The sequence below is a fragment of the Cetorhinus maximus genome, chromosome 4 (assembly GCF_964194155.1).
Source record: "Cetorhinus maximus chromosome 4, sCetMax3.hap1.1, whole genome shotgun sequence".
Classification (NCBI taxonomy): Eukaryota; Metazoa; Chordata; class Chondrichthyes; order Lamniformes; family Cetorhinidae; genus Cetorhinus; species Cetorhinus maximus.
In genome coordinates this window covers 160511305-160537732 of record NC_135882.1, presented here as the reverse complement: position 1 = coordinate 160537732, position 26428 = coordinate 160511305, and the positions used below count along the sequence as shown (strand labels likewise).

Below are 26428 nucleotides of genomic sequence, written 5' to 3'. Positions count from 1 at the left end.
ATATTCCTCTATTACGAAAACTTAAATTGTTATGTTTGGTTTATACATTTTTAACGAAGCAGAACAATTTCAACTTGTAACATTGTTAACGCCTTGTTCTAGTCAAAGTAAACCACTTCACTGTATTCACCTTATGATCCTATGCTTATTGTAACACAGTAGGCAGGTTAATGTTCATGGTATACATTACAATCAGCTTTCAGTACTTTCAATTCACAGGAATGTCAGTCTTGGTGGAAAATCAGAAATTGCTTCCGATAAACTCTCGTTTGATATTCAACCGCAGGCCAGATTAGGACTTGCTGCATTGATGGAAGGAAATGAGAACAAACCTGTGTAAGTTAATCATTTCATTTAACTTAAGTTCAAAACCACTATTTCATGATTCTATTTATGTTTCCAACCAATAATCTTTATATTAAATGCAAAACTGGTTTAAAAAAATCCAACATTTCCATTTCTGGCATCTATATTTCTGTCATACAATGCTAAGGTTTGGACTTTGAGTTTTGTTATCTGATCTTAGGGGAAGAATTGTTCTTTTTTCTGAATGTAACCATATGGTGAGCACATTCTTTCTAAATGTACTTTTAACAGCAATTCAGAACCAGAGCAATTCCATCATGCCATATGACAACGGGATTTATTTACAATATATTTTGTTAAGATGTTTCTTTATTTAGCACAATGAGAATACCTTGAAAATTTCTTAAATACAATGAATGGGTTTAAGGTTTTTACAAGAGCAGCATCTTTCATTTATATACTGTTTATGTGGAAAAATGTACCAAGAGGCTTCATAGAAGCACAAGGGAAATAGAGTTTTGTTGAGCCAAATATTAGTAGGGGTGACCAACACTGGGTCAAAGTAGTAGGTTTTATAGATGATAATGAAGGCGAAGGTGGTGCTGGCAGGGTTTAGGAAAATAATTGCAACAACATGACCATCAGTAGGTGGGGTGGGGCGGGATGGGAGGTGAGTGTGTTGAAAGTCGGAGGAATGCAATAGTGGAACAGGGAGCTTGGTGTTTGGGGAGGATGGGTATGGTGAAGGGAGGGGCAATTGCAGCACTGGAGAAATGATATGGAGGAGTGTGGCCATTGCAGGATTTTAACGCAGGAATGAAAATTTTAAATTTGAGGCTTTAGGATCTCTGAAGCCAATGTAGGTCAGCAAGAACAGGGTGATGAGCAAATGGGACTGTGCAGGATTGCATGCAGGAAACAGAAATTTAGATGAAATCAATAATATTTTATGGAAAATGGGAACAATGGACTATTTTAGTCTGGAAGTAACAAATGACTGAGGTTTTCATCAGCAGATGTGCTGATGTAGGAGCGGACATGGGTTATTTTAGATGGAAATAGGCTCTTTATGATGGAGAGCACATTGACTTGAAAGCTCAGCTCAAGGATAACCAGATGTCAATGTTGTGAACAACCTGGTTCGGCTTCCGACAAAGTCTGGAAAATTGACAGTGAGGGTATAGCATTTCTGGTTGGACCAGACGTGATGAATTTGTTCTTTTCAATGTTTAGCTGATAGAAATTGCAACTCATTCATGGCTAGATGTCAGGGAAACAGTCTGACAACATAAACAGCATGCCATGATTGAAAGGGCACTAGCACAAGCGTGCTGTGCATGCACCAGAGGCATGCAGATTGTGATGTTTCTCAGTGTCCAACACTAATTTGGCACCTGACCTGCGATTTTGGACCTTGCAGGTCCTTTTAACTTTCTTGCTTGAACAATGAACGTGCATCAGCTGCATGACCCTAAATGCTGGCCAGGCCAGAATTTATTGCCCATCCCTAATTGCCCTCAGATGAGGTGCTTTTGGCTTTCTCTTGCTTTTGCAGAGTGAGTGGATGTACTTTATAGTGTTGTTGGAGGAGTTGAAAATTTGTTAGAGTCAAATAGAGTGGTGCTGTAAGTTTCTAATGAGTTCAGTGGAGTTTGAAGGCTTGTCGGCAGAAAGTCTGTTATCACTCATGGGATCTATAGTTGCAGTCCCTCATGGGCTACCGTGCAACAGGGAAGTGGAGCACAGGCAGCAGAGGGGGGAAGCTGTGCGCAGAGGAAAATGGAACAGGGCACTCAGTAGAATGTTGTACTCAACTAGGATATCTAGAGAGCACTTCTGCTCCCTCTACCACAGCAAGGGGCAATGTCTAAGGTGGTTACAATTCACAAAGGAGAGGATCATTCAATTGTCGTTCCAGCACTACTTCACCAGCTGGGCCTATAGCCACAGAGAGTGAGAGGATGGCTCTAACCGTGGCCACTTAGATCACAGTGGCCTTTTATTTCTCTGCTTCAGGATCCTTCCAGGTTGGAGCCGACAACATTGGCAGCATCTTACAGTTCACTGTGCATCATTGTACCAGAGAGATGATAGAGGTTGTGTACACCACTTAGGGTAAAGCCTTCTGATTTGGTCAGTGGCCATGAACAAGAGAGTGTGACTGCGAGTGAGACAGGTAAGGGGACCCAGAGGGCAGGATCGGAGGAGTGTGAGCCTTTACAATTGTCCAATAAGTTTGAGGTTCCCTCAGTTTGTTTGGATGAGAGCAGGGGCTGCAGGGTTGATGAGCACCATGGTACAGGAAGCCATCCAAGTAGGGCGGGGGGGTGTAAAAAGGAACGTAGTGGTAGTAGGGGACAGTGTAGTGAGGGGGATTGACACTGTTCTCTGTAGCAAAGAGCAAGAGTCCAGGTGGTTTTGTTGCTTGCCTGGTGCCAGGGTTCGGGACATCTGCTCAGGGCTGGCGAGGAATTTGCAGTAGGGGGGGCAAGGTCCAGAGGTCGTGGCCCATGTAGGTACCAACGGCATAGGCAGGATGAGGAAGGAGGCGCTGCATAGTCAGTATGACGAACTAGGCACAAAATTAAGAAGCAGGAGGTTTAGAGGGGATTTGAGGAAAACTTTTTTACCCAGAGGGTGGTTGGAATCTGGAACACACTGCCTGAGGGGATGGTAGAGGCAGGAATCCTCACAACATTTAAGAATTATTTAGATGAGCACTTGAAACACCATAGCATACCGGGCTATGATCCAAGTGCTGGAAAATGGGATTAGAATAACTAGGTGCTTGATGGTCGGCACAGACACAGTAGGCCGCAGGCCCTGTTTCTGTGCTATATAACTCTATGACTAACCTCAAAAGTAATAACTTCTGGATTATTACCTAAGCCACATGCAAACTGCCATAGGAAAATCAGATTAGAGAAAAAAATGCGTGTTCAAAGACTGATGTGGGAGAAGTGGGTTCCGGTTTGTGAAACACCAGCATCAGTATTGGGGAAAGTGGGATCTGTACCATTGGGACGGTCTACACCTAAACCATGCTGAGGCTGGTGTCCTCGCAAATCACATAACTAGGGAAGTAGAGAGGGTTTTAAACTTAATAGTGGAGGCAGAGGATCAAATTTGGGAAGATGTGGTAAACCAAAGAGTAGAGATAAGGCATGAGAGAAAGGTATTATGAGAAATGATAAACAGACTGTGACAGGAAGGGATAGAGAGTACAATTCTAAGAGTAAATCAGCAGATAAGGCTAGACGCTGCAAAAATAATAAAAGGACAAAATGAAAGGTTCTGTATCTTAACGCGCGTAGCATTTGAAACAAAACAGATGAACTGATAGAGCAAATAGAAATAAATAAGTATGATCTTATAGCCATTACAAAGACATGGCTACAGGATGACATAGATTGGGACCTGAATATTGAAGGATACATGACATTTAGGAAGGACAGGAAGTTAGGAAAAGGTGGAAGGGTGGCTCTGTTAGTTAATGGTTGTATTAGCACATTAGAGGGATGACCTAAGTTCAGAAAACCAGGATGTAGAAGCAGTTTGAGTTGAGATGATGAATGATAAAGGCAAGAAGTCACTTGTGGGAGTGGTATATTGGCCCCCTAATTGTAACTACATGGTAGTTCAGAGTATAAAAGAAGAGATAATGGGAGCTTGCCATTATTAAAAAATAATCAGATGGGCAAAGGTAGAGTAGATGAGGAGTTCATAGATGTTTTTGGGATAGGTTTTTAGAACAGCATGTTCTGGAGCCAACCAGAGAGCAGGCTATACTACACCTGGTATTGAGTAATGAGATAGGATTAATTGATAACCTCCTTATGAAGACATCCCTAGGTACCAGCGATCATAATATGATTTAATTTTACATTCATTTTGAGGGAGAAATGAGTGCATCCAAAACTAGTACTTTAAACTTAAGTAAGGGCAATTGTGAGGGCATAAAAGCAGAGCTAGCTAAAGTGAGCTGGCAAATGAGGTTAAGGGATATGTCAAGAGGTTCAGTGGCTGACATTTAAAGGATATTTCAGAATACACAGAATAGATACTTTCCAATGAGAAAGAAAAATTCCAAGAGGTGGACCCACCATTCGTGGTTAACTAAAAAAATTAAAGACAGTATCAAACTTAAAGATAAAGCATATAATTACGCAAAGACGGGTGGCAGGTCAGAAGATTGGAAAGAATATAAAGAACATCAAAGAATGACAAAAAGATTAATAAGGAGGAAAAAATTGGAGTATGAGAGAAAGGTAGCTAGTAATATAAAGATGGACAGTAAGAGTTTCTATAGGTATTTAAGTAAGAAAGGAGTTAACAAAGTGATGTTGGTTCTATAGAGAGTGTGTCTGGGGAATTGATAGTGGAAAGTAGGGAGATGGTGGATGAATTAAACAGGTATTTTGCTTTGGTCTTCACCATAGAGGACACAAATATTATCCTGGAAATAACTTTAAGATCCTGAGGGGTCTTGACAGGGTAGATGTGGAGAGGATGTTTCCTCCTGTGGGAGAATCTAGAACTAGGGATCACTGTTTAAAAATAAGGGGTCGCTCATTTATCATAGAGATGAGCAGAATTTTTTTCTCTCAGAGGGCTGTGAGTCTTTGGAGCTCTCTTCTGGAAAAAGTGATGGAAACCTAGTCTTTGAATATTTTTAAGGCAGAGCTAATAGATTCTTGATTAACAAGGGGCTGGCAGGAATCTGGGGTTCAGGTTACATTCAGATCAGCCATGACCTTATTGAATGGCGGAGCAGGCCCGAAGGGCCGAGTGACCTACTCCTGCTCCTAACTCGTATGTTCATATGTTAATAGTCTTCTCTAGCGAGAAGCAGGAGGAGCAGGAATGGGGCTTTACCAGGATAGTGGGATTTCCAGTGGTGCAGGGAGCCATAGACATGTTTTTTTGAGAGCCAAATGTCGACAAAAAGATGTACCAAAACCTAAAGGATACCACTCCCTTAATGTGCATTTGATGTGCGACCATGCATAAAGCTTCATGTCGGTGAATGCCTTCTATCCAGTCAGCAGCCACAATGCCGTCATCCTGCACCAGGCTGGCAGTCATGGATCTAAACCAGACCATTTGCAAACTTGGGGTCGAATTTGACAGGCTACCTGCAGGCAGGTGGATCCGTAAATTAGGCACTGTGCCATCGGCGGCATATCCACTGCTGGTTCACCCCCCTCCACGATTTTATGAGCGGTGGGGGAGGCAGGGTTGGGTTGTCCACCCATAGCCTAATTGAGGCCAAAGCAAAAACATGGGGGCATGGTCTCAGGATAAGGAGCTAATAATTTAGGACTGAGATTAGGAGAAATTGCTTCACTCAAAGGGTTGTGAATCTTTGGAATTCTCTATCCCAGAGGGTTGTGGATGCTGCGTCATTGAATACATTTAAGGGTCAGATAGACAGATATTTGGTCTCAGGGAATTAACCGATATGGGGAGTGGGCGGGAAAATAAAATTGAAACCCAAGATCAGCCATGATCGTATTGAATGGCAGAGCAGGCTTGACAAGCCGTATGGTCTACTCCTGCTCCTATTTCTTCCGTACTTATGTTCTTCCTAAAACTTAAATCTTTGACCAAGCGTTTCATGATCTGTTCTAATATCTCGTTATGTAGTTTGGTATCTAATTTTGCTTTAAAATGTTCCTAAGTGCCTTAAAGGTGCTATATAAATGAAAGTTTTTGTTGTTTTAGTCCAGGGGCAGAATTTTATGTCCCGTGGGCAGGTGCGTGCCCGACCCGATCGGGCGCAAAATAGTACGTGATGACATCAGGTGAGTGCGAGAGTTGGCGTTGCACCCGCCGACAATTAAGAAGCCTATTAAGGCCATTAATTTATTAATTAAGAGAGATTTTTCGCTGCCCAGAGACCAGACCTAAATCACAGCTGGGTCCACAAGTCCTGAGATGGAATAAAAAAAGAAAATTCTGGTAATGTTCAGCAGATGCTGTTATGCCGTCGACCATCACCTCCCCACTGGAAAGGATGGGCTCCAAGCTCTGTGCAAAGGCATCCATGCTCCTTAACAGCAACAACAGGCTCTCTCGCAGGCTTGCCATTGCACCAAGAATCTTTGGGCAAATTTAATCTGGCCCCCCGGAGTGGGCTGAGAGGTGTGAGGGAAGGCTGGGTGGGGGTGAGGGGGGGTGAGGGTGGGTGATGGAGTGCCCGTTGCCTTACTGACTCCTTAAGGTCCTTGAGCAGCAAATTATGGGCAACTTGAGCACCTCATCCCCTGCCACCACTGGTATTCTATGAGGGTGATGTGGACTTTGAAAAGGTGCATAAAGCAGGAAAATATTGTAATCTTGGATGTTCTCAGCAACGCCTGTTGAAATGCCTTGGTCATTGCTGGCCTAATAATTTACAGCACCATCTCCTCCAAGGGGCTCAGCAAATGTGGGTGTTCTGTTTCTCTGCTGCTGCCTCCTATTGTATATGACCTTGTCTTGCAAAAGAGGGGGAAAAATATCAATGAGTGTGTTACAAAGTGTTTGTGCGATGTACCTGTCATAACTGAAAATCTGGAAGGATGTGGAAGGTGTGCAATTTGGGTTTGAGACTTGCAACATTGACAAGTGTATAAGGGTGAAGTGGGTCACCTAAAGGCTAGGCATGTCTTGATTGTTGTTGGATGAATGATGATGTGCGGTGCATTGAGCAGCGTATAAGGTTGATGGTGCCAAAGGTAAGAGATGGCGTTATGATCCCCATGGGGATCAAAACCAAAATAACCAAATTTACTGAATGACACCCCCCCCCACCCGACACCCCCAGGTGGAGAAATTACCGACAAGATTTCACTTTTTGTAATAAATACTGCGGATGATGGAAATCTGAAATAAAATCAGGAAATGCTGGTCTGGCAGCATCTGTGGAGAGAGAAACAAACGTTTTGAGCCTGCATGACTCTTCAGAGCAAAACAAGTAGAAATGTGGTGGATTTTATACTGTTTGAGAGGGGGTGGAGCAGGCGGAGCAAAATAGAAGGTCAGGGATAGGTGGGAGCTCAGGAGAGATTGACAAAGATGTCCTGGACACAAGACAAAGGGAGTGTTAATGGTAGTGTTAAAGACTAAAAAAAATGCTGATAGTTGCATAAAGGTAAGATAGCAGAATGTGTTAAATCAGAAGAAGGGTCAACGCTCTGTCATGTAGATTTTAGATCTTAAACTCCCTCCTCCATCCCCACCCCCTTTCCGTTTCTTCCCCCTCTTTGTTTTTTCCAATAATTTATATAGATTTTTCTTTTCCCACCTATTTCCATTATTTTTAATGTATTCCACCGATCATTTATCTATACCTTTTATGCCCTTTTAGTCTTATTTCACCCCACCCCCACTAGAGCTACCTTGCTTGTCCTGCTATCCATTCTTAATTAGCACATTCTTTTAGATAATATCACCACCTTCAACACCTCTTTGTTCTTTTGTCTGTGACATCTTTTGGTTATCTCCTTCTATCGCTGCTGGCTTGTCCCAACAACCCCCCCAACCGCGCCCCCACCCCCCCACCCCCCCCCCCCCCCCACTTAAACCAGCTTATATTTCACCCCTCTCCTATTTTTACTTAGTTCTGTTGAAGGGTCATGAGGACTCGAAACATCAACTGTACTCTTCTCCGCCGATGCTGCCAGGCCTGCTGAGTTTTTCCTGGATGCAGGGGTGATGTTTCCTCTGGCTGGGGGGTCACAGTCTCAGGATATGGTGTTGGCCATTTAGGACTGAGATGAGGAGAAACGTCTTCACTTAAAGGGTGGCGAACCCTTTGGGAATTATCTACCACAAAACACTGTGGAGGCCAAGTCACTGCATATATTTAAGAAGGAAATAGATAGATTGCTAAATTCTAAAGAAGTCAAGGGGTATGGGGAGGGAGCAGGAGTACGGTGTTGAGTTACAAGATCAGCCGTGATCATATTGAATGGTGGTGCAGGCTTGAAGGGCTGAATGACCTACTCCTGCTCCTATTTTCTATGTTTCTATGTTGTTTCTACGGCAGTAAACTGACCTGAGATACTTTAAATGTCACAGGAGATCAGCAAGAGAGAGATTGAGTTTAGGGTATAGCCAGTGTAGCCCAGAGCACAAAATGTCTACTTGATGTCAAGAGGAATCCCGGAATTAAAAGCCAAGCTGAAAAGATGATGTACATCTAGGTTTTGATGAAATGCCTAGACCATGGTCTGATCACAACGAACACTCTATTTCATCAAAGAGACACCTCGTGGCAATACCACGAAATTGGAGCAGGAGTAGGCCATTCAGCCCCTCAAGCCTGCCCCGCCATTCAATAAGATCATAACTGATCTGCCCCAGGTCTCAACTCCTCTTTCGTGCCAGCTCCTCATAGCCGTCAACTCCCCGATATTTCAAAAATCTATCTACCTCTCCTTTAAATACTTTCAATGATCTAGCCTCTACAACTCTCTGGGATAGAGAATTCCAAACATTCACTACCCTCTGAGAGAAGAAATTCCTTTGCATCTCAGTTTTAAATGAGTGTCCCCTTATTCTGTAACTATGTCCCCTAGTTCAAGATTCCCCCACTAATGGGAACATCTTCTCAACATCTACCCTGTCAAGCCCCCTCAGAATCTTGTGCATTTCAACAAGATCACTCCTCACTCTTCTAAACTCGAATGAATAAAGGCATAAACTGTTTAGCCGTTCTTGGGAATCAGCCTAGTGAATTTCTTTTGAACAGCCTCCAATGCCAGTATGTCCTTTCTTAAATACAGGGACCAAAACTGTACACAGTACTCCAGGTGCAGCACCAATACCCTGTACAGTTGTAACAAGACTTCCCTATTTTTAAACTCCAACCCCCTAGCAGTACAGACTAAAATTCCATTTGCCTTCTTAATTACGTGTTGCACCTGTATTCTAACTTCTTGTGTTTCATGTACAAGAATACCCAGATCCCTCTGTGCTGCACTTTTTTGGAGTCTCGCTACATTTAAATAATAGTTTGCCTTTTGATTCTTCCTACCAAAGTGCATGACCTCACACTTTCCTACATTAAACTCCATCTGCCAAATTTTTGCCCACTCACTCAACCTATCTATATCCCCTTGCAGATTCCTTACACCCCCACAACATGCCTTCTCACCTATTTTTATATCATCAGCAAATTTGGCTACATTACACTCTGCCCCCTCCTCCAAGTCATTAATATAGATAGTAAATAATTGAGGCCCTAGGACTGATCCTCATGGCACTCCACTAATTACGTCTTTCCAACCTGAAAAAGACCCATTCCTCCCGACTCTCTGTCTTCTGTGTGTTAACCAATCCTCAATCCATGCTAATATATTACCCCCAATATCGTGAGCTCCTATCTTGTGCAATAACCTTTTGTGTGGCACCTTATTAAATGCCTTCTGGAAATCCAAATACACTGCATCTACTGGTTCCCCTTTATGCTTATATCCTCAAAGAATTCTAGCAAATTTGTCAGACATGATTTTCCTTTCACAAAACCGTGTTAACTCTGTTTGATTGCTTTTCTAAATGTCCTGCTATTTCTTCCTTAATAATGGACCCTAGCATTTTCCCAATGTTGGATGTTAGGCTGACTGGCCAAGTTTCCTGCTTTTTGTTTCCCTCCCTTCTTGAACAGGGGGGTCCACATTAGTGGTTTTCCAATCCGCTGGGACCCTCCTGGAATCCAGTGAGTTCTGGAATATTTCGACCAATGCCTCCACTATCTCTGCAGCCACTTCCTTTAAAACCCTTGGATGCAGGCCATCAGGTCCTGGTGACTTGTCTACCTTTAGTCCCATTAGTTTGTCAAATGCTTTGCCCCTCATGATAGAGACTGTTACAAGATCTTTCCTCCCATTAGATCCTTGCTTATCTGATATCTTTGGGATGTTTATAGTGTCCTGCACCATGAAGACCGATACAAAATATTGGTTTAAATTATCTGCCATTCCTTGTTCCCTGTTATCAATTTTCCAGTTGCATCCTCCAAGGGTCCCACAATCACTTTAGCCACTCTTTTTTTATATACTCGTGGAAGCTCTTGCTGTTTGTTTTTATGTTTCTTGCCAATTTACTTTCATAATCAATTTTCTCCCTCTTTATTAGCTTTATAGCCATCCGCTGCTGGCTCCTAAAATTTCCCAATTCTCTGGCCTACCACTAGTTTTTGCTGCTTTGTTGCCTTAATTTTTGATTGGATACTCTCCTTGACCACCTTTGTTTACCACGGGTGGTTCATCCTTCTCATCGAGTCCTTCTTTTTGACCGGGATAAATTTTTGCTGAGCGTTATGAAATACCTGTTTAAATATCTGCCACTGCTCATCCACTGACCTTCCCCTTAGTCTATTTTCCCAGCCCACTTTAGTTAACTCTTTCTTCATACCTCTGTAATTGCCCTTATTTAAGTTGAGGACACTGTTTTGAGACCCAAGTTGCTCACCCTCAAACTGAATTTGAAATTCTACCATGCTGTGATCACTACCCCATAGAGGATCCTTAACTACGATATCTCTTATTAATCCCACATTACGACATTACGAAAATAGCCTGTTCCCGGGTATGTTCTGCAACGTATTGCTCTAAGAAACAATTCCTGATGCACTCCATGTTAGCCCTGCCAATCTGATTTGTCTAGCCAATATGCAGATTAAAATCACCCATGACAATTGTAGCATCCTTCTTACATGCCTCCATTATTTCCCGATTTATACTTTGTCCTAGGGTGAGGCAACTCTTTGGGGGACTATAGACGACTCCCTCCGTGACTCCCTCGATCTCTTTTACCTTCGATCTTTCCCATCAGCACCAGATTTTCTAAACCATGACTTCTTATTACGTGCCCAAGAAATTCCAACTGTCTACTCCCCCGTGACATTTAGAAACAGGTCCTCCTCTCGCACTTTCCTCTAGGTGCTGCTGACTGCCTGTCCCAGGGTCCTCCTCTCACACTCTCCTCTAGGTGCTGCTGACTGCCTGTCCCAGGGTCCTCCTCTCACACTCTCCTCTCTCGTACATATCTGCGTATGATGATGCACTTCACAGAGCTGAAAATCCTATTTTATTGGGCTCCCAGGATAGGGGATGTTAGGGGCAACACCATGTGTGTATGTTAATCCCCGCCCGTGCGGCAGAGCCTGGTCTCCAATTGTCTCAGCTATCCCTGGACAAAGACCTTGCTCTGTCAGGACCATGTGGTAGCTGGTGTACAACGGCCACCCCACGTTAAAAGAACCCATGCACAAGCATCTTCCATTTTGGGACCTAAAACATCAGGACTCTCATGGACAACCCCAGCAGTGACAGACCAGAATGTCGCACCACTATCATAGCCCGGGAAATTCAGCACTACAACAACGATATCCTGTCCTGAGTGAGGCATGGTGGGCAGGAGAAGGCCAGTTCAAGGAACAAGGTAGTGGATATACACCTTCGTTTGGAAAGGTAAATCAGAAGAAGATCATTGACTCCATGGGGTAGGCTTCGCCATAAAAAACATACTAATTGACTGTCCCAGCGAGTTCCTTTGTGGGATAACCAAACATCTCATGACCCTTCCTTTCACTCTAGCCCAGAAACAGTGCACCGCAATTGTCAGCGCAAACTCCCAACCCTAGATGTAACAGATGACACCAAAGAGGAATTCTACTCCAGCCTTAATCAGTTGTTGTCCTCTGTCCCAAAGAGAGACAAGCTGATTCTGCTCAGTGATTTCAATGCCAGAATTGGGAGGGACACAAACCTCTAGAAAGGCGTGATTGGCAAGGAAAGTGTAGAGAAGGCTAACACCAATGGAATCCTCCTTCTGACGAAATGTAGACTTCTCTACCACATGGAAGGTGGGATGCTCCATTATTGAATACTTCTAAGACTTGGATAGACAGATTTTTGGTCTCAGGGAATCAAGGGATATGGGGAGCAGATGGGAAAGTGGAGTTGAGGTTCAAGATCAGCCATGATCATATTGAATGGCGGAGCAGGCTGGACAGGCTTAATGGTCTTCTGCTTTTATTTCTCGTGTTCTTGTATGCTGCCTCTTGTAGGACCCCTTCCAGATCTTCCCTGTGAAAAATTCATAGCCCTTTAGTGAGATGTTGCCTTGCCCTATAAGCAAAAGAGGCCTGTGACTGCTTATGGTTTTGGCAAGAGACATCCCTGATGAGGCTGTTAGGGGGAAATTAAAAATGCTAAAGGAGAATACAGTAAGAATTTACTGAAAAACCCTTAAAATCTCCAGACAGACATGGATGCTAAACATATTAAGAGTTGAGGATTACCAGATGAACATTGCACAGCCTTGAGAGTCAGACTGGAGACAAAAGTATGACATAAATTAGATTAAGTGTACTCCCCTCTCACATAGGGAAGGGGCAGATGGTTTTAGCTTAGATATGGGAAGACGGACAATGGGCAAAGAGGGGGCTTTGATGAAACACAGCCTTGAGTTGTGGGAACCAAGGTCTTTGTGTATGTGTTTTAATTTTGATTGGATAATATAATTATGTATGCACCCTTTAGAATAATTGGGTAGCAAAATCACCTGTTTATGAACTCAATAGGATAGAGTTAGCATGGGACCAGTGTGTCGGTTACCGATTGGATATATTCAAATGTACTCAAACGTATTATGATAAGAAAAAGTACAAAAGTAATGAAATGTAATCATTCAGGGAGCTGGGTCTTCATTCTTAGGTATTATTGCGGCTCCCTTGCATATGCTTGAACAAAACCGGTTAAAAGGAAGCCTGAGTCTCTGTGGTCACTGTGGGATCGGAGATTGTAACTTCTCCTCTTCAACTGGCCTATGTGGTAGTTGCAGGATCAGAGAGTGTACCTTCTTCAAGGCTGGGAGGTATCCAGAGTGAATAAAACCCAAAGCAGTTGAAAAAAAATCTCTGCATCATCCCCTTGAACGAAAGTATTGTATTTATAAGGCATCTTTCATGACCTCAGGATATCCCAAACTGCTTTACAGCCAATAAAGTACTTTTTTAAAAAAATGTGGTTATTGGTAAGAAGGAAGCATGGTAGCCAATTTGCTCACAAGGTTCTACAATCAATGTAATAGCAACCAGGCAGATTTTAGTCATATTGGTTGAGGGATAAGTATTGGCCAGGATATTGAGAAAAAGTCCCTGCTGTTCTCCAAAATACTGCCATGGGATCTTTTGCAGAGAGAGCAGCTGGGGGCTCAACTTAACATCTCACATGAAAGATAGCACTTCAACCGGGCATCTCTCCCTTAGCAGCGCAGTGGACTTTCGGTCCAGATTTTGTGCCCAAGTTACATGAATGGGACTTTAATACACAACTTGCTGTCCCCAACTGCTGTGGTAAAGATTGCAGAGATTGCAGATCACAGAGGTTGAACTGCTTATATGCTGAAGTTTCTTGGGGTCACAATCTCTCACGATGCTTTTAGAACACAGTTTTGCAGAATATTCTTAACTAGTTCCTCGGATGAAGGGCTTATCTTATGAAGAAAGGTTGAACAGATTGGACCAACACCCATTGAAGTTTAGAAAAATGAGAGGTGATCTTAATGAAACATATATCCTGAGGAGACTTGACAGGGTGGATACGCAGAGGATGTTTTCTCTTCTAGGGGAGACTAGAACTAGGGGACACAGTTTAAGAATAAGAGGTCTCCCTTTTAAGACTGAGATGAGGAGAGCTTTTTTCTCAGAGGGATGTTAGACTTTGGAATTCTCTTCTCTAGAAAGCAGTGGAGCAGTGTCATTGAATTTATTCAAGGCTGAGTTAGACAAGGGAATCAAGGGTTATGGGGGCAGACAGGAAAATAGATTTGAGGCCACAACCAGATCAGCCATGATCTTAACGAAATCCTATGTGCCTATCATTATTTTGCTGGTCAATTAACTCACCAAATAGACTTATATGCAGCACCCTCTGCTGGCAAATGGTGTAATTTTCTGGGGCATTGTGGAAATTCAGGGCCATTATTAGATCATTAGGCAGCAAGAGTGTTGTTCTTATATTTGATAAAATATTATGGAAAACTGTTTTTATTTTACAGAAAACTTGAAAAGATATTTCCAAACTACATTAGGGCTCCCAGTGGTTCTGGAACAAAACCTGTAAAACAGCTTTATGAAAGTAAGTGTGCATATGCTTCATGAATCTGCATGAATATATGAATACAATGACACCTAAGATATGAATAACTTAATAAAAAATGCTTGAAACTAAAATATTGGCCAGGGATTTGCTCAAAGCTGTTCCCACTTCACTTTCGTAACTTCTTTAGAAATCCCACTGTGTTCATCCTTTTGGATGAGGTTTCTGCCACTTCTGGGTAAGTTATAAAATAACATAATAAATGGGGACAGGAGTAGACCATATGGGCCTTCAAGCCTACACTGCCATTCAGTAAGATTATGGTTAATCTTTGATCCCAACTCCACTTTCCTGCCTTATTCCCATATCCCTTGATTCCCTCATTGAAACATCCAAAAATCTATCCATCTCAGTCTTGAATATACTCAGTGACTGAGCATCCACATCTGGAGTAGAAAATTCCAAAGAATTACAACTCTCTGAGTGAAGAAATATTTCCTAATCTCAGTCCTAAATGACCAACTGTTTATCCTGAGAATATGACCCTGAGGCCGGAATTTTCCAACTCCCCCGTGGTAGGGTTCCCCTCAACGAGGTCAGCGAGCTATTGAAATCTCCGTTCACATCGGCGAGATCAGAAGATCCTGTCGCCGTGGGGGGCTAAAAATTCCAGCCTTAGTTCTAGACTCTCCAGCCGTGGGACTCTCAGCATTTTCCTGTCAAGCCCTCTTAAGAATTCTCTACATTTTACTGAGATCACCTCTCATTCTTCTAAACCCTAGAGAATTTACATCTATTCCACTCAATCTCACAGCAATGAGGCAGGAGCAGCTCTGAGGAAATACCCAATCAATGTTTCAGCTCTGTTGATATTTGACTCTAAAATAACATCTGTTATTACCTTTAAAAAATACATCTAGTTCCTGTTAAAATTCACACCCCACCAGTTATATAAACATCACATTCTGGAACTGTTCAATTATCCAAGCACTTTTTCAGATGTAACTAAATTTGGATTATTTAGTATGTAATTTAAAAAAAATACTATCATGTATATTATTCTGCCTTGACTGTTGAAATCAGAACTCACTGTATCTTCTGCTTGAACTCCATCTTTACTAGGCCCTCAAAAACAATTTTTTGTAATTCATTGTGAAATTTGAATATTGCTGTCAAGCTGAAATTTAATGCCTATACCTATTACTCTTTAAGAAAGTGATGATAGTTCTTGGACTATTGCAGCCAACGTAGTGGTACATTTTTAGAGCTCATGATAGTGAGTGGCCTACTAAGCTGCACACAAGAACATAAGAATTAGAAGCATGAGTGGGCCATTTGGCCCTTTGAGCCTGCTCCATCATTCGATAAGATCATGGCTGATGTGATTGTGGCCTCAACTCCACTTGCCTGTCTGCTCCCCATAACCCTTGACTCCTTTGTTGATCAAAAATCTATCTAACTCAGCCTTGAGTATATTCAATGACTCAGTCTCCACTGCTGTCTGGGGAAAAGAATTCCCCAGACTAATGACCCTCTGAGAGGAAGAACTTACTTCTTATCTCAGCCTTAAATGGGAGACCCCGAATTTTTAAACTGTGTCCCCTAGTTCTAGATTCGCCCAGAAGGGGAAACATCCTCTCAGCATCTACCCTGTCAGTTCCCCTCATTCTTGTGTGTTTCATAAGGTAGGAAAGGTATAAGACTGTAGTATAAAAAAAAAACCATAAGAATTCAAAAGTTGTGCATTCTTCTAAACTCCAACATATATAGGCCAAACCTGCTCAGCCTTTCCTCATAAGATAACCCCTTCATCTCAGGAATCAGTTGAATGAACCTTCTCTGAACTGCTTCCAAAGTAATGATATCCTTTCTTAAGTAAGGAGACCAAAACTGTACTTGGTACACCAGATGCAAAAGGCTGTACAACTGCAATAACACTTCCCTACTTTTTCCTTGACTCCCCTTGCAATAAACACCAACATTCAATTTGCCTTCCTTACTGCACCTGCATGTATACCAACTTTCTGTGATTCATGTACCAAGCCATCCAGATCCCTCTGTGCAGCAGAATTCTGCAATCCCTTTCTATTTAAATAATATTCTACTTTCCTATTCTTCCTGCCAAAGTGGACAAGTTCACATTTTCCCATGTTATACTCCATCAGCCAAATCTTTTGCCCACTCACTTAACCTAATCCCTCTGTGGACTCTTCATGCCCTCTTGACAATATTCTTTCCTACCTATTTTTGTATCATCAGCAAATTTAGCTACCATACATTCTGTCCCTTCAACCAAGTCATTGATATAGATTGTAAATAGTTGGGGGCCCAGCACTGATTCCTGTGGCACTCCACTCATAACAGCTTACCAAGCTGAAAATGACCCATTTATCCCTACTCCCTTCTTCAGTTAGGAGGTAACTATGTTGCACAATTTCTGAACTACTATGGTCTTTTTTTATACTACAGTCTTCAAGCTTTTAAAGCCAAGCTTGGTATCACCTCATAATTGATTTACCTGCATTTTAATTATTTATTTTATTAATCATTTATTTTTTTAAAAATTCTGATTTTCAAATTTGGGGTCGTCATGAAGTTTGGCTTTGGCTCTTTATTCTTCGCAACATAAAATATTGATGAAAATGTGTAACTTTTTCAATATAATGTTTGTTATATGTTTCCTCAATAGATGATGCTGACTACTGTGAACTCATTGTAAAACTGGTTCAACAAAAAGACAACATTACAGGACACATTCAGGAATGGTGGACTGTTAATCAAACCGAAAGATTTGACGGAAATGATGATAAAGAAAGCTTAGAAATTATTGTATTCAGTGATAAAGTTAGCCCGCCTAGCCTTGGGTTTCTTGCTGGTTATGGGTAAGATAATAATTTATTTTGTTTACAGTTATTTGATATATTTTAAATATGATTTCATTATACATAATCAGTTAATTAATGATAACTCCAAATTTCTTTGTTTTCTTCACATGTACACCATTATTATGTTGTAGTTGCACTGAAAAGGTTGAGGAAATTCGCATCTCCATATATTTGGATACATTTATCCCATTACTGTGCTCAGTTGTATCCCAAAGGCATAAAATGGCCTGGGTTGGGTTGGGCTGGGCTGGGCTGCGCTGCTGGTCACTTCTGACACATCCTGTAGGCCACTGGCATGGACATGCCATGCGTGCACTGGCACTGTGAGGAGAGGTCTGATGGTGACGTCAATTTTATAGCAAAGTTGAAACTTCAGCTGTGCAGGTCCACTGAACATCTGTACTAATAATTCACAGCTAAACATGCATTAAGCCACATGAGGGACCACCGCCCCCTCCAAATTAGGTTATTTAAAGGACCAGCCATCCATAGTTGCAGGTGAGGTGCTTTTGACTTACGTCTGCTATTGCAAAGTTGCTAGAAGTTCTGTGACTTGTTTTGGAGATCTATTGAGAGATTGTGCATCTATTCAGGGAGGGCAGAGTATTTTGCCACCTGTTGTCTATAAGAGGAATGGGGTCTGTTGTTGCAGTGTCTCTCTGACTTCCGCACTGCAGGCCTGTCAATACAACAAGCATTTTGATATGCATCTTTGTTAGCATTCTCCAGTAAGCCATCCCATCAAAGTCATCACCTGAATCCCCTGCAGCAGAACTCATTGTGACATCACCCTCCAGGGAACAGGCACATGTGCTATCCTTTCCCTCTGGCCTGGCTGCAGCCAACTCATGCCTAGTGACTCACCAAATTCAAATGCCAACTCTGTGCTACCCATTAATGCTCATGCAGTGTCAGTACCTGAACTGGTGGCTGCAAATATCAGAGCAAGTGATGGTGCTTCTTCATCTGCAGTGGCATGTTGCTCTATTCTTCCTGGGGCTGCTGAGCAGGTAGCACATCTTAGGTTTTTTTCTATTCATTCATGGGATGTGAGCATCACTGGCTGGGCCAGCATTTATTGCCCATCCCTAATTGCCCTTGAGAAAGTAGTGGTGAGCTGCCTTCTTGAATCGCTGCAATCCATGTGGTGTAGGTACATCCACAGTGCTGTTAAGAAGGGAGTTCCAGGATTTTGACCCAGCGACAGTGAGGAAACGGAAATATATTTCCAAGTCAGGATGGTGAATGGTTTGGAGGGGAACTTCCAGGTGGTGGTGTTCATATGCATCTGCTGCCCTTATCCTTCTAGATGGCAGCGGTTGTGGGTTTGGAAGGTGCTGCCTAAGGAACCTTGGTGAGTTCCAGCAGTGCATCTTGTAGTTGGTACACAATGCTGCCACTGTGCATTGATGGTGGCGGGAGTGGATGTTTATGGATGGGGTGGCAATCAAGCGGGCTGCTTTGTCTTGGATGGTGTCGAGCTTCTTGAGTGTTGTTGGAGCTGCACTCATCCAGGCGAGTGGAGAGTATTCCATCACACTCCTGACTTGTGCCTTGTAGATGGTAGACGGGCTTTGGGGAGTCAGGAGGTGAGTTACTCAACTCAAGATTCCTAGCCTCAGACCTGTTCTTGTAGCCATTGTATTTTTATGGCTAGTTCAGTCCAGTTTCTGGTCAATAGTAACCCCAGGATGTTGATCGTGGAGGATCAGCAATGGTAATGCCATTGAATGGTTAGATTCTCTCTTGTTGGAGATGGTAATTGCCTGGTACTTGTGTGGCATGAATGTTACTTGCTACTTGTCAACCCAAGCCTGGATGTTGTCCAGATCTTGCTGCATTTGGACATGGACTGCCTCAGTATCTGAGGAGTCGCAAATGGTACTGAACATTGTGCAATCTTCAGCAAACATCCCCACTTCTGACCTTATGATGAAGGGAAGGTCATTGATGAAGCAGCTGAAGATAGTTGGACCTAGGACACTACCCTGATGAACTCCTGCAGTGATGTCCTAGAACTGAGATGATTCACCTCCAACAGCCACGAGCATCTTCCTTTGTGCTAGGTATAACTCCAACTTCCCCCTGATTCCCATTGACTCCAGTTTTGCTGAGGCTCCTTGATGCCACACTCAGTCAAATGCTGCCTTGATGTCAAGGGCAGTCACTCCCACCTCACTTCTAGAGTTCAGCTCTTTTGTTCATATTTCAACCAAGGCCGTAATAAGGTCAGGAGTTGAGTGATTCTGGCGGAACCCAAACTGAACATCAGTGATCAAGCTATTGCAAAGCAAGTGCCATTTGATAGCACTGTTGATCCCTTCCATTACGTTATTGATGATTGAGAGTAGATTGATGGGGCAGTAATTGGCTGGGTTGGATTTGCCCTGCTTTTTGTGGACAGGACATACCTGGGCAATTTTCCACATTGCTGGGTAGATGCCAGTTTTGTAGCTGTACTGGAACAGCTTGGCTAGGGGCATGGCTAGTTCTGGAGCACTTCTTCAATACTATTGCCGGAATATTGTCAGTCCCCATAGCCTTTGCAGTATCCAGTGCCTTAAACCGCATCTTGATATCATGTAGAGTGAATCTAATTGACTGAAGACTGGCATCTGTGATGCTGGGGACCTCCAGAGGGGCCGAGATAGATTATCCACTCGGCACTTCTGGCAGAAGATTGTAGCAAATGCTTCAGTCTTATCTTTGCCCTGATCTGCTGGGCTCCTCCATCATTGAGGATGAGGATATTTGTGGAGCCTCCTCCTCCAGTGAGTTGTTTAATTATCCACCACCATTCATGACTGGATGTGGCAGGACTGCAGATCCATTGGTTGTGGGATCACATAGCTCTGTCTATAACTTAAACATAGAGATAAAAACAAAAAACTACTGCGGATGCTGGAAATCCAAAACAAAAACAGAATTACCTGGAAAACTCAGCAGGTCTGGCAGCATCGGTGGAGAAGAAAAGAGTCGACATTTCGAGTCCACATGACCCTTCAACAGAACTGAGTATAGTTAGGAGAGGGGTGAAATATAAGCTGGTTTAAGGTGGGGGGCAGGGGGAGAGAAGTTGAGGGTGGGGTGGTTGTAGGGACAAGCAAGCAGTGATAGGAGCAGATAATCAAAAGATGTCACAGACAAAAGGATCAAAGAGGTGTTGAGGATGGTGATATTATCTAAGAAAATGTGCTAATTAAGAATGGATGGCAGGACACTCAAGGTACCGCTCTAGTTGGATAATATCACCACCTTCAAAACGTCTTTGATCCTTTTGTCTGTGACATCTTTTGATTATCTGCTCCTATCACTGCTTGCTTGTCCCTACAACCACCCCACCCTCAACTTCCCTCCCCCCGCCCCCCACCTTAAACCAGCTTATATTTCACCCCTCTCCTAACTATACTCAGTTCTGTTGAAGGGTCATGTGGACTCGAAACGTCGACTCTTTTCTTCTCCATCGATGCTGCCAGACCTGCTGAGTTTTCCAGGTAATTCTGTTTTTGTTCTGTCTATCACTTGATGCTTATGCTGCTTGGTGCGCAAGTAGTCCTGTGTTGTAGCTTCACCAGGTTGATACCTCATTTTTACGCATGCCTGCAATTGCTCCTGACATACCCTGCTGCACTCTTCATTGAACCAGGGTTGATTCCCTGGCTTGGCGGTAATGGTAGAGTGGGAGATAAGCCTGGCCATGAGGTTACAGATGGTGGTTGAGTACAATTCTGCTGCTGCTGAAGGCCAACAGCGCTTCATGGATGTTGAGTCTTGAGTTGTTAGATCTGTTTGAAATCTATCCCATTTATCAAGATGATAGTGCCACATAACGCGATGGAATGTATCCTCAATATAAAGATAGGACTTCGCCTCCTCAAGGACTGTGCGGTGGTCATTCCTATAGATACTGTTATGGATATATCTGTGGCAGATTGGTTAGGATGAGGTCAAAGACGGTTTTCCCTCTTATTGGTTCCCTCACCACCTGCCACAAACCCAGTCTAACAGCTATGTCCTTTAGGATTCAGTCAGTAGTGGTGCTACCAAACCACTGTTGGTGATGGACATTGAAGTCTCCCTTGCCACCCTCAGTGCTTCCTCCAAGTGGTGTTCAACGTGGAGGTGTACAGGGGTGGTGATGGGAAAAGGGAGCTATGTGGTAACCAACAGGAGGTGTCCTTGTTTGAAGACACCCAGGGCAACTCCCTCTAAACTATATAACACTCTACCTCTACCTCTGCTGGGTAAGTCTTGCCAGTGGGACAGGACGTACCCAGGGATGGTGATGGTGGTATCTGGGACATTATCTATCAGGTATGATTTTGTGAGTATGACTATGTCAGGCTGTTGCTTGACTAGTCTGTGGGATAGCTCTCCTAACTTTGGCACAAGCCTCCAGATGTTAGTGAAGAGGACTTAGCAGGGTCAACAGGGCTGTGTTTGCCTTTGTCATTTTCAGTGCCTAAGGCGATACCGAATGGTCCATCCAGTTTCATTCCTTATGGACTTCCTAGCAGTTTGACACAACTGAGTGGCTTGCTAGGTCATTTCAGATGGCATTTAAGAGACAGTCACACTGCTGTGGATCTGGACTCACATGTAGGCCAGACCAGATAAGGAAGGCAGATTTCCTTCCCTAAAGGGACGTTAATGAACTAGATGAACGACAATGGTTTCATGGTCATCATTAGAGTTTTAATTCCAGATTTTTATTGAATTTAAATTCCACCACCTGCTGCGGCAGGATTTGCACACAGGCCCCTAGAGCATTACCTTGGGTCTCTGGATTACTAACCCAGTGACAATACCAATATGAAAGCATAAAATCACAAGAGCAGAAAAGTTAGTGTAAAGCAAGTGGTCCATATTCACATCATCTGTAGCTTGTATATTATGGCACAATAGCAGGTTGAGAATCAGGCAGAAGTTGAGAAGGGGGATTAAGCAGGAACATACTAACACCCTGAATGCTCTTAGTCATGCAGGATGGTATAGGCTGTGTCACAGCTGGCTCCATGATGCAGAGCACCATCTCTTCTGTCAGACTCGGGAGGTGAAGACATGCCTGTCCCTCTCCAGTTTGGTTTTGCTTCTTTCTATTTATGCAACCTTGTCCTGCAAACAAGAGAGCAGAATGTCAATGATTGTACTGCAACTTGTTTATTGATGTGCCTGTCATAGCTGAATAGGTGGAGGAATTTGTAGGCAACAAAGGATAAGTATGACGCTTGGAAAGTGTGTGAGGGTGAAATGGAGTATTTGAATGTTAAGCAAGAGTTCTGAGTGCTAGAGACTACTGGTGGATGAGTGACAGGGGTGTGGTGCATTGAGCAGCATGAAAGATTAGTGGTGCATTGGATATGGGATGATCTTTGAAGTTGCATTGACTGACTTTGACCACCCATATGAGGTAATTAAACTTCCTCTAACAGTGCTACCAGGTCCTTGAGGCCAGTTAACAGGAGTTCACCTCTCTGGCCATCTGCTCCCACTCTCTTCAAAGGGCATACCTTCCTCTTGACCTCTTAACTAAGGGATTCGGCACTGCATCTGTGAACTTTGGAGCCCTCTTCATCTCATTCTCGCCTTTTGAGCATCCTTGATTTTAATTGCTCCACTGTCCGTGACTGTGCCTTCAGCTATCTGGGCCCTAAACTCTGGAATTCCTTCCTTACATCTCGGCATCTCTTTATCTCACTTTCATCCTTTACGATGCTCCTTAAAACCTGCCTTTTTGGCTAAGTTTTCAGTTATTTGACTAACATCTCCTTTTGTGGTTCGGAGAATCAGAGTTAACATCAATGACCTTTCATCAGTACTAGGAAAAATTAGAAATGTGATAGGTGTTAAGCAAGTGAAAGCAGAGGAGGGTGGAAAAAGGAAAAATAAAAGGTAGGTCTGTGGTAAACTGGAAGACAAGAGAGATTAAATGACAAAATAATTGGTGGTGCAGGGCCATAGGAAGTAGTAATGGGAAGAGTAACGAAACAAAATTATGTCTAGGGTGGGTGTGAATTGCAGAATTATGAACAGCTGTTGTCCGAAAGCAAAAACGAGAGAAACACAAGACTGAAACTGATACCTGTAAAAGAAAAGGAAACAAAATTGGGGCAGAGATTATGGTCTAAAATTGTTGAATGCAGTATTGAGCCAGGAAGTCTGTAAAGTGCCTGATCAAAAGATAAGGTACTGTCCATTGAGCTTACATTGAGCTTCATTGGAACACTGCAGGAGGCTGAGGGCATTGGGAGGAAGCTTTGGTATTCTGTTAGGAGGATAGTCATTTGTGACCTGCATCCTTCTTCATTGTGACCTGATAGCTTCATCATGTATTGTTCCTCCTCCACAATACTGGCATTACAAGGGTTTGTCTGTGGGTAGCGTCCTATCTGTTCCTGAAAAGCTCTCATTATGACACCTGTCATAGGGAAAATGTTAGAAGCTAATATTAAAGATGTTATGGAAGGGCACTTAGAAGAATTCAAGCCAATCAGACTGAGACAGCATGGTTTTGTGAAAGGAAAATCATGTTTAACCAATTTATTGGAGTTCTTTGAAGGAGTCACATGTGCTGCGGATAAAAGGGAACTGGCAGGTGTACTGTACTTTGATTTCCAGAAGACATTTGATAAGGTGCCACATCAAAGGTTATTGTGGAAAATAGAAGCTCATGGTGTAGGAGGTAACATAATGACATGGATAGAAGATTAGCTAACTAACAGGAAACAGAGAGTAGGCAAAAATTGTCTTTTTCTGGTTGGCAGGATCTGACGAGTGGTGTGCCACAGAATTCAGTGTTGAGGCCTCAACATTTTACAATTTATTTAAATGACTTGGATGAAGGAACCGAAGGTACGGTTGCTAAATTTGCTGATAACACAATGATAAGTAGGAAAGTAAGTTGTGAATATGGAAACATAGAAAGTAGGAGCTGGAGTAGGTCATTCGGCCTTTCGAGTCTGCTTCAGTATGATCATGGCTGATCGTCTATCTCAACGCCATACTCCCACTCTCTCCCCATACCCCTTGACACCTTTAGAGTACAAAATCTATCTATTTCCTTCTTAAACATATTCAATGACTTGGCCTCCACAACCTTCTGTGGTAGAGAATTCCATAGGTTCGCCACCCTTTGAGTGAAGAAGTTTCTCCTCATCTCAGTTCTAAATGGTCTACCCCATATCCTGAGACGGTGGCCCCTTGTTCTTGACCCCTCGACCAGAGGAAACATCATCCCTGCATCCAGTCTGTCCATCCCTGTCAGAATTTTATATATTTCAATGAGGCCTCCTCTCATTCTTCTAAACTCCAGTGAATTCAGGCCTAGTTGGCCCAACGTCACCTCATATGACAATCCTGCCATCCCAGGAATCAGTCTGGTGAAGAGGACATAAAGAGGCTACAAAGGGACATAGATAGGTTAAGTGAGTGGGCAAAGATCTGGCAAATGGACTATAATGTGGGCAAATGTAAAATTTTTGCAGGAAGAATTAAAAAAAGCATATTATCTAAATGGTGAGACATTGCCGAGCTCTGAGATTCAGAGGGATCTGAGTGCTCCAGTGCATGAATCGCAAAAGGCTAGTATGCAGGTACAGCAAGTAATTAGGAAAGCTAATAGAATGTTATTGTTTATTGCGAGGGGAATTGAATATAAAATTAGTGAAGTTATGCTTCAGTAATACAGGACACTGATGAGACTACATCTGGAGTACTGTGTACAATATTGGCGTCCTTATTTAAGGAAGGATCTAAAAGGTCCTTCAGAAGCAGTTCAGAGAAGGTTTTGCTGGACTAATATTAGGAATAGGCAGGTTGTCTTATGAGGAAAGGTTGTACAGACTAGGCTTTTATCCACTGGAATTTAGAAGAGTAAAAGGCGACTTGATTGAAACCTTTAAGATCCTGCGGGGTCTTGATAGTGTGGATGTGGAGAGGACGTTTCCTCTTGTGGGAGAATCTGGAACTAGGGGCCACTGTTTAAAAATAAGGGGTTGCCCATTTAAGACAGAGATGAGGAGAAAATTTTTCTTTCAGAGGGTAGTGAAGCTTTGGAACTTTCTTCCTCAAAAGCAGAGTCTGAATATTTTCAAGGCAGAGGTAGATAGATTCTTGATTATCAAGGGGGTGAAAGGCTATCGGGGGTAGGTGGGAGGTTCCAGTCAAATCAGCTATGATCTTATTGAATGGCAGAGCAGGCTCGAGGGGCCAAATGGCCTACTCCTGCTCCTCATTCATATGTTAGTCTTATGCAGAGGAAAAGGGGCAAAAATCTGCTGCTGGTATGGGAAACGACTTGTGCCAGGTTTGCATTAAATGTGGTAGCGGGCAGGAGAAAGGAGATTTTACCCGCCGGCTGCAATGGCGGCTTTTCACGCCATATCACCCCAATCCCACCTTATTAATTATGCATTCCCAGAAAACACACCGTTTTGATGGCGGGTGGGCTCTCATTTGCCTGCCACGCCATCACCCCACCGCTTCATCACACTGGGCGTCATATTTAAAGTACAGCCGCATGCACACCTCTCAGTGCTCCCAGCCCACAGCTGCTGCAAAGAAGACGTGGCCCCGAAAGGCAAAAAGACTGTAGCGCCGGCACCTCCCCCCGCACCCCCCCTCACTCACTGCCAGTTCAAGGGAGATCACCATTCACTCTCTCCTACACACCTTCATTATCCTTATCACATCTATGGGACCACTCATCATCTATACATGCCAGGCATACTTATCATCTGGCCTGGCAGGCTTCCTGCTTACACTCTCTCCATCTCTATTCATGCAGGACAAGCTGGCACATGACGAGAGGGAATGGTCACAGACTGATGGAGGAATGCCTGAAATCAAGGTCCTCACAGACTTTGAAAATAGAGCCATCCAGCTGCCTGGTGAAGAACTGGATCGTTCCTGTGCTGACGGTGAGGTCGGCAGTGCTCTACCAAGTGAGGATCCAGCAGTGCAACACCCATTAGACAACCATGCTTTGAATGATCTGTCCTGTTCCGCAGTCCTCTGCCATGCAATGATAATCTCTCCTCTTGCTTTTGCAGGTGCATCTGGGAAACAGCCAATGGAGTCCTCAACCCAGGGCCTCCAATCAAGCCCTGAAGAAAATTCTGAAGAGGAATCTGGAGGCATCTTCAT

At 43.2% G+C, this 26428-nt stretch overlaps 1 protein-coding gene across 1 annotated transcript in view; it reads left to right on the top strand.

Annotated features, from left to right (window-relative positions):
* LOC144679989 (piezo-type mechanosensitive ion channel component 2-like) overlaps positions 1-26428 on the top strand; it is a 1019816-nt gene that overhangs the window by 980220 nt on the left and 13168 nt on the right. Inside the window, exons 50-52 of the mRNA XM_078541050.1 lie at positions 220-336; positions 14359-14438; positions 17089-17281. Coding sequence (XP_078397176.1) covers positions 220-336; positions 14359-14438; positions 17089-17281 — 390 coding nt within the window. The remainder of the gene's footprint in view (positions 1-219; positions 337-14358; positions 14439-17088; positions 17282-26428) is intronic.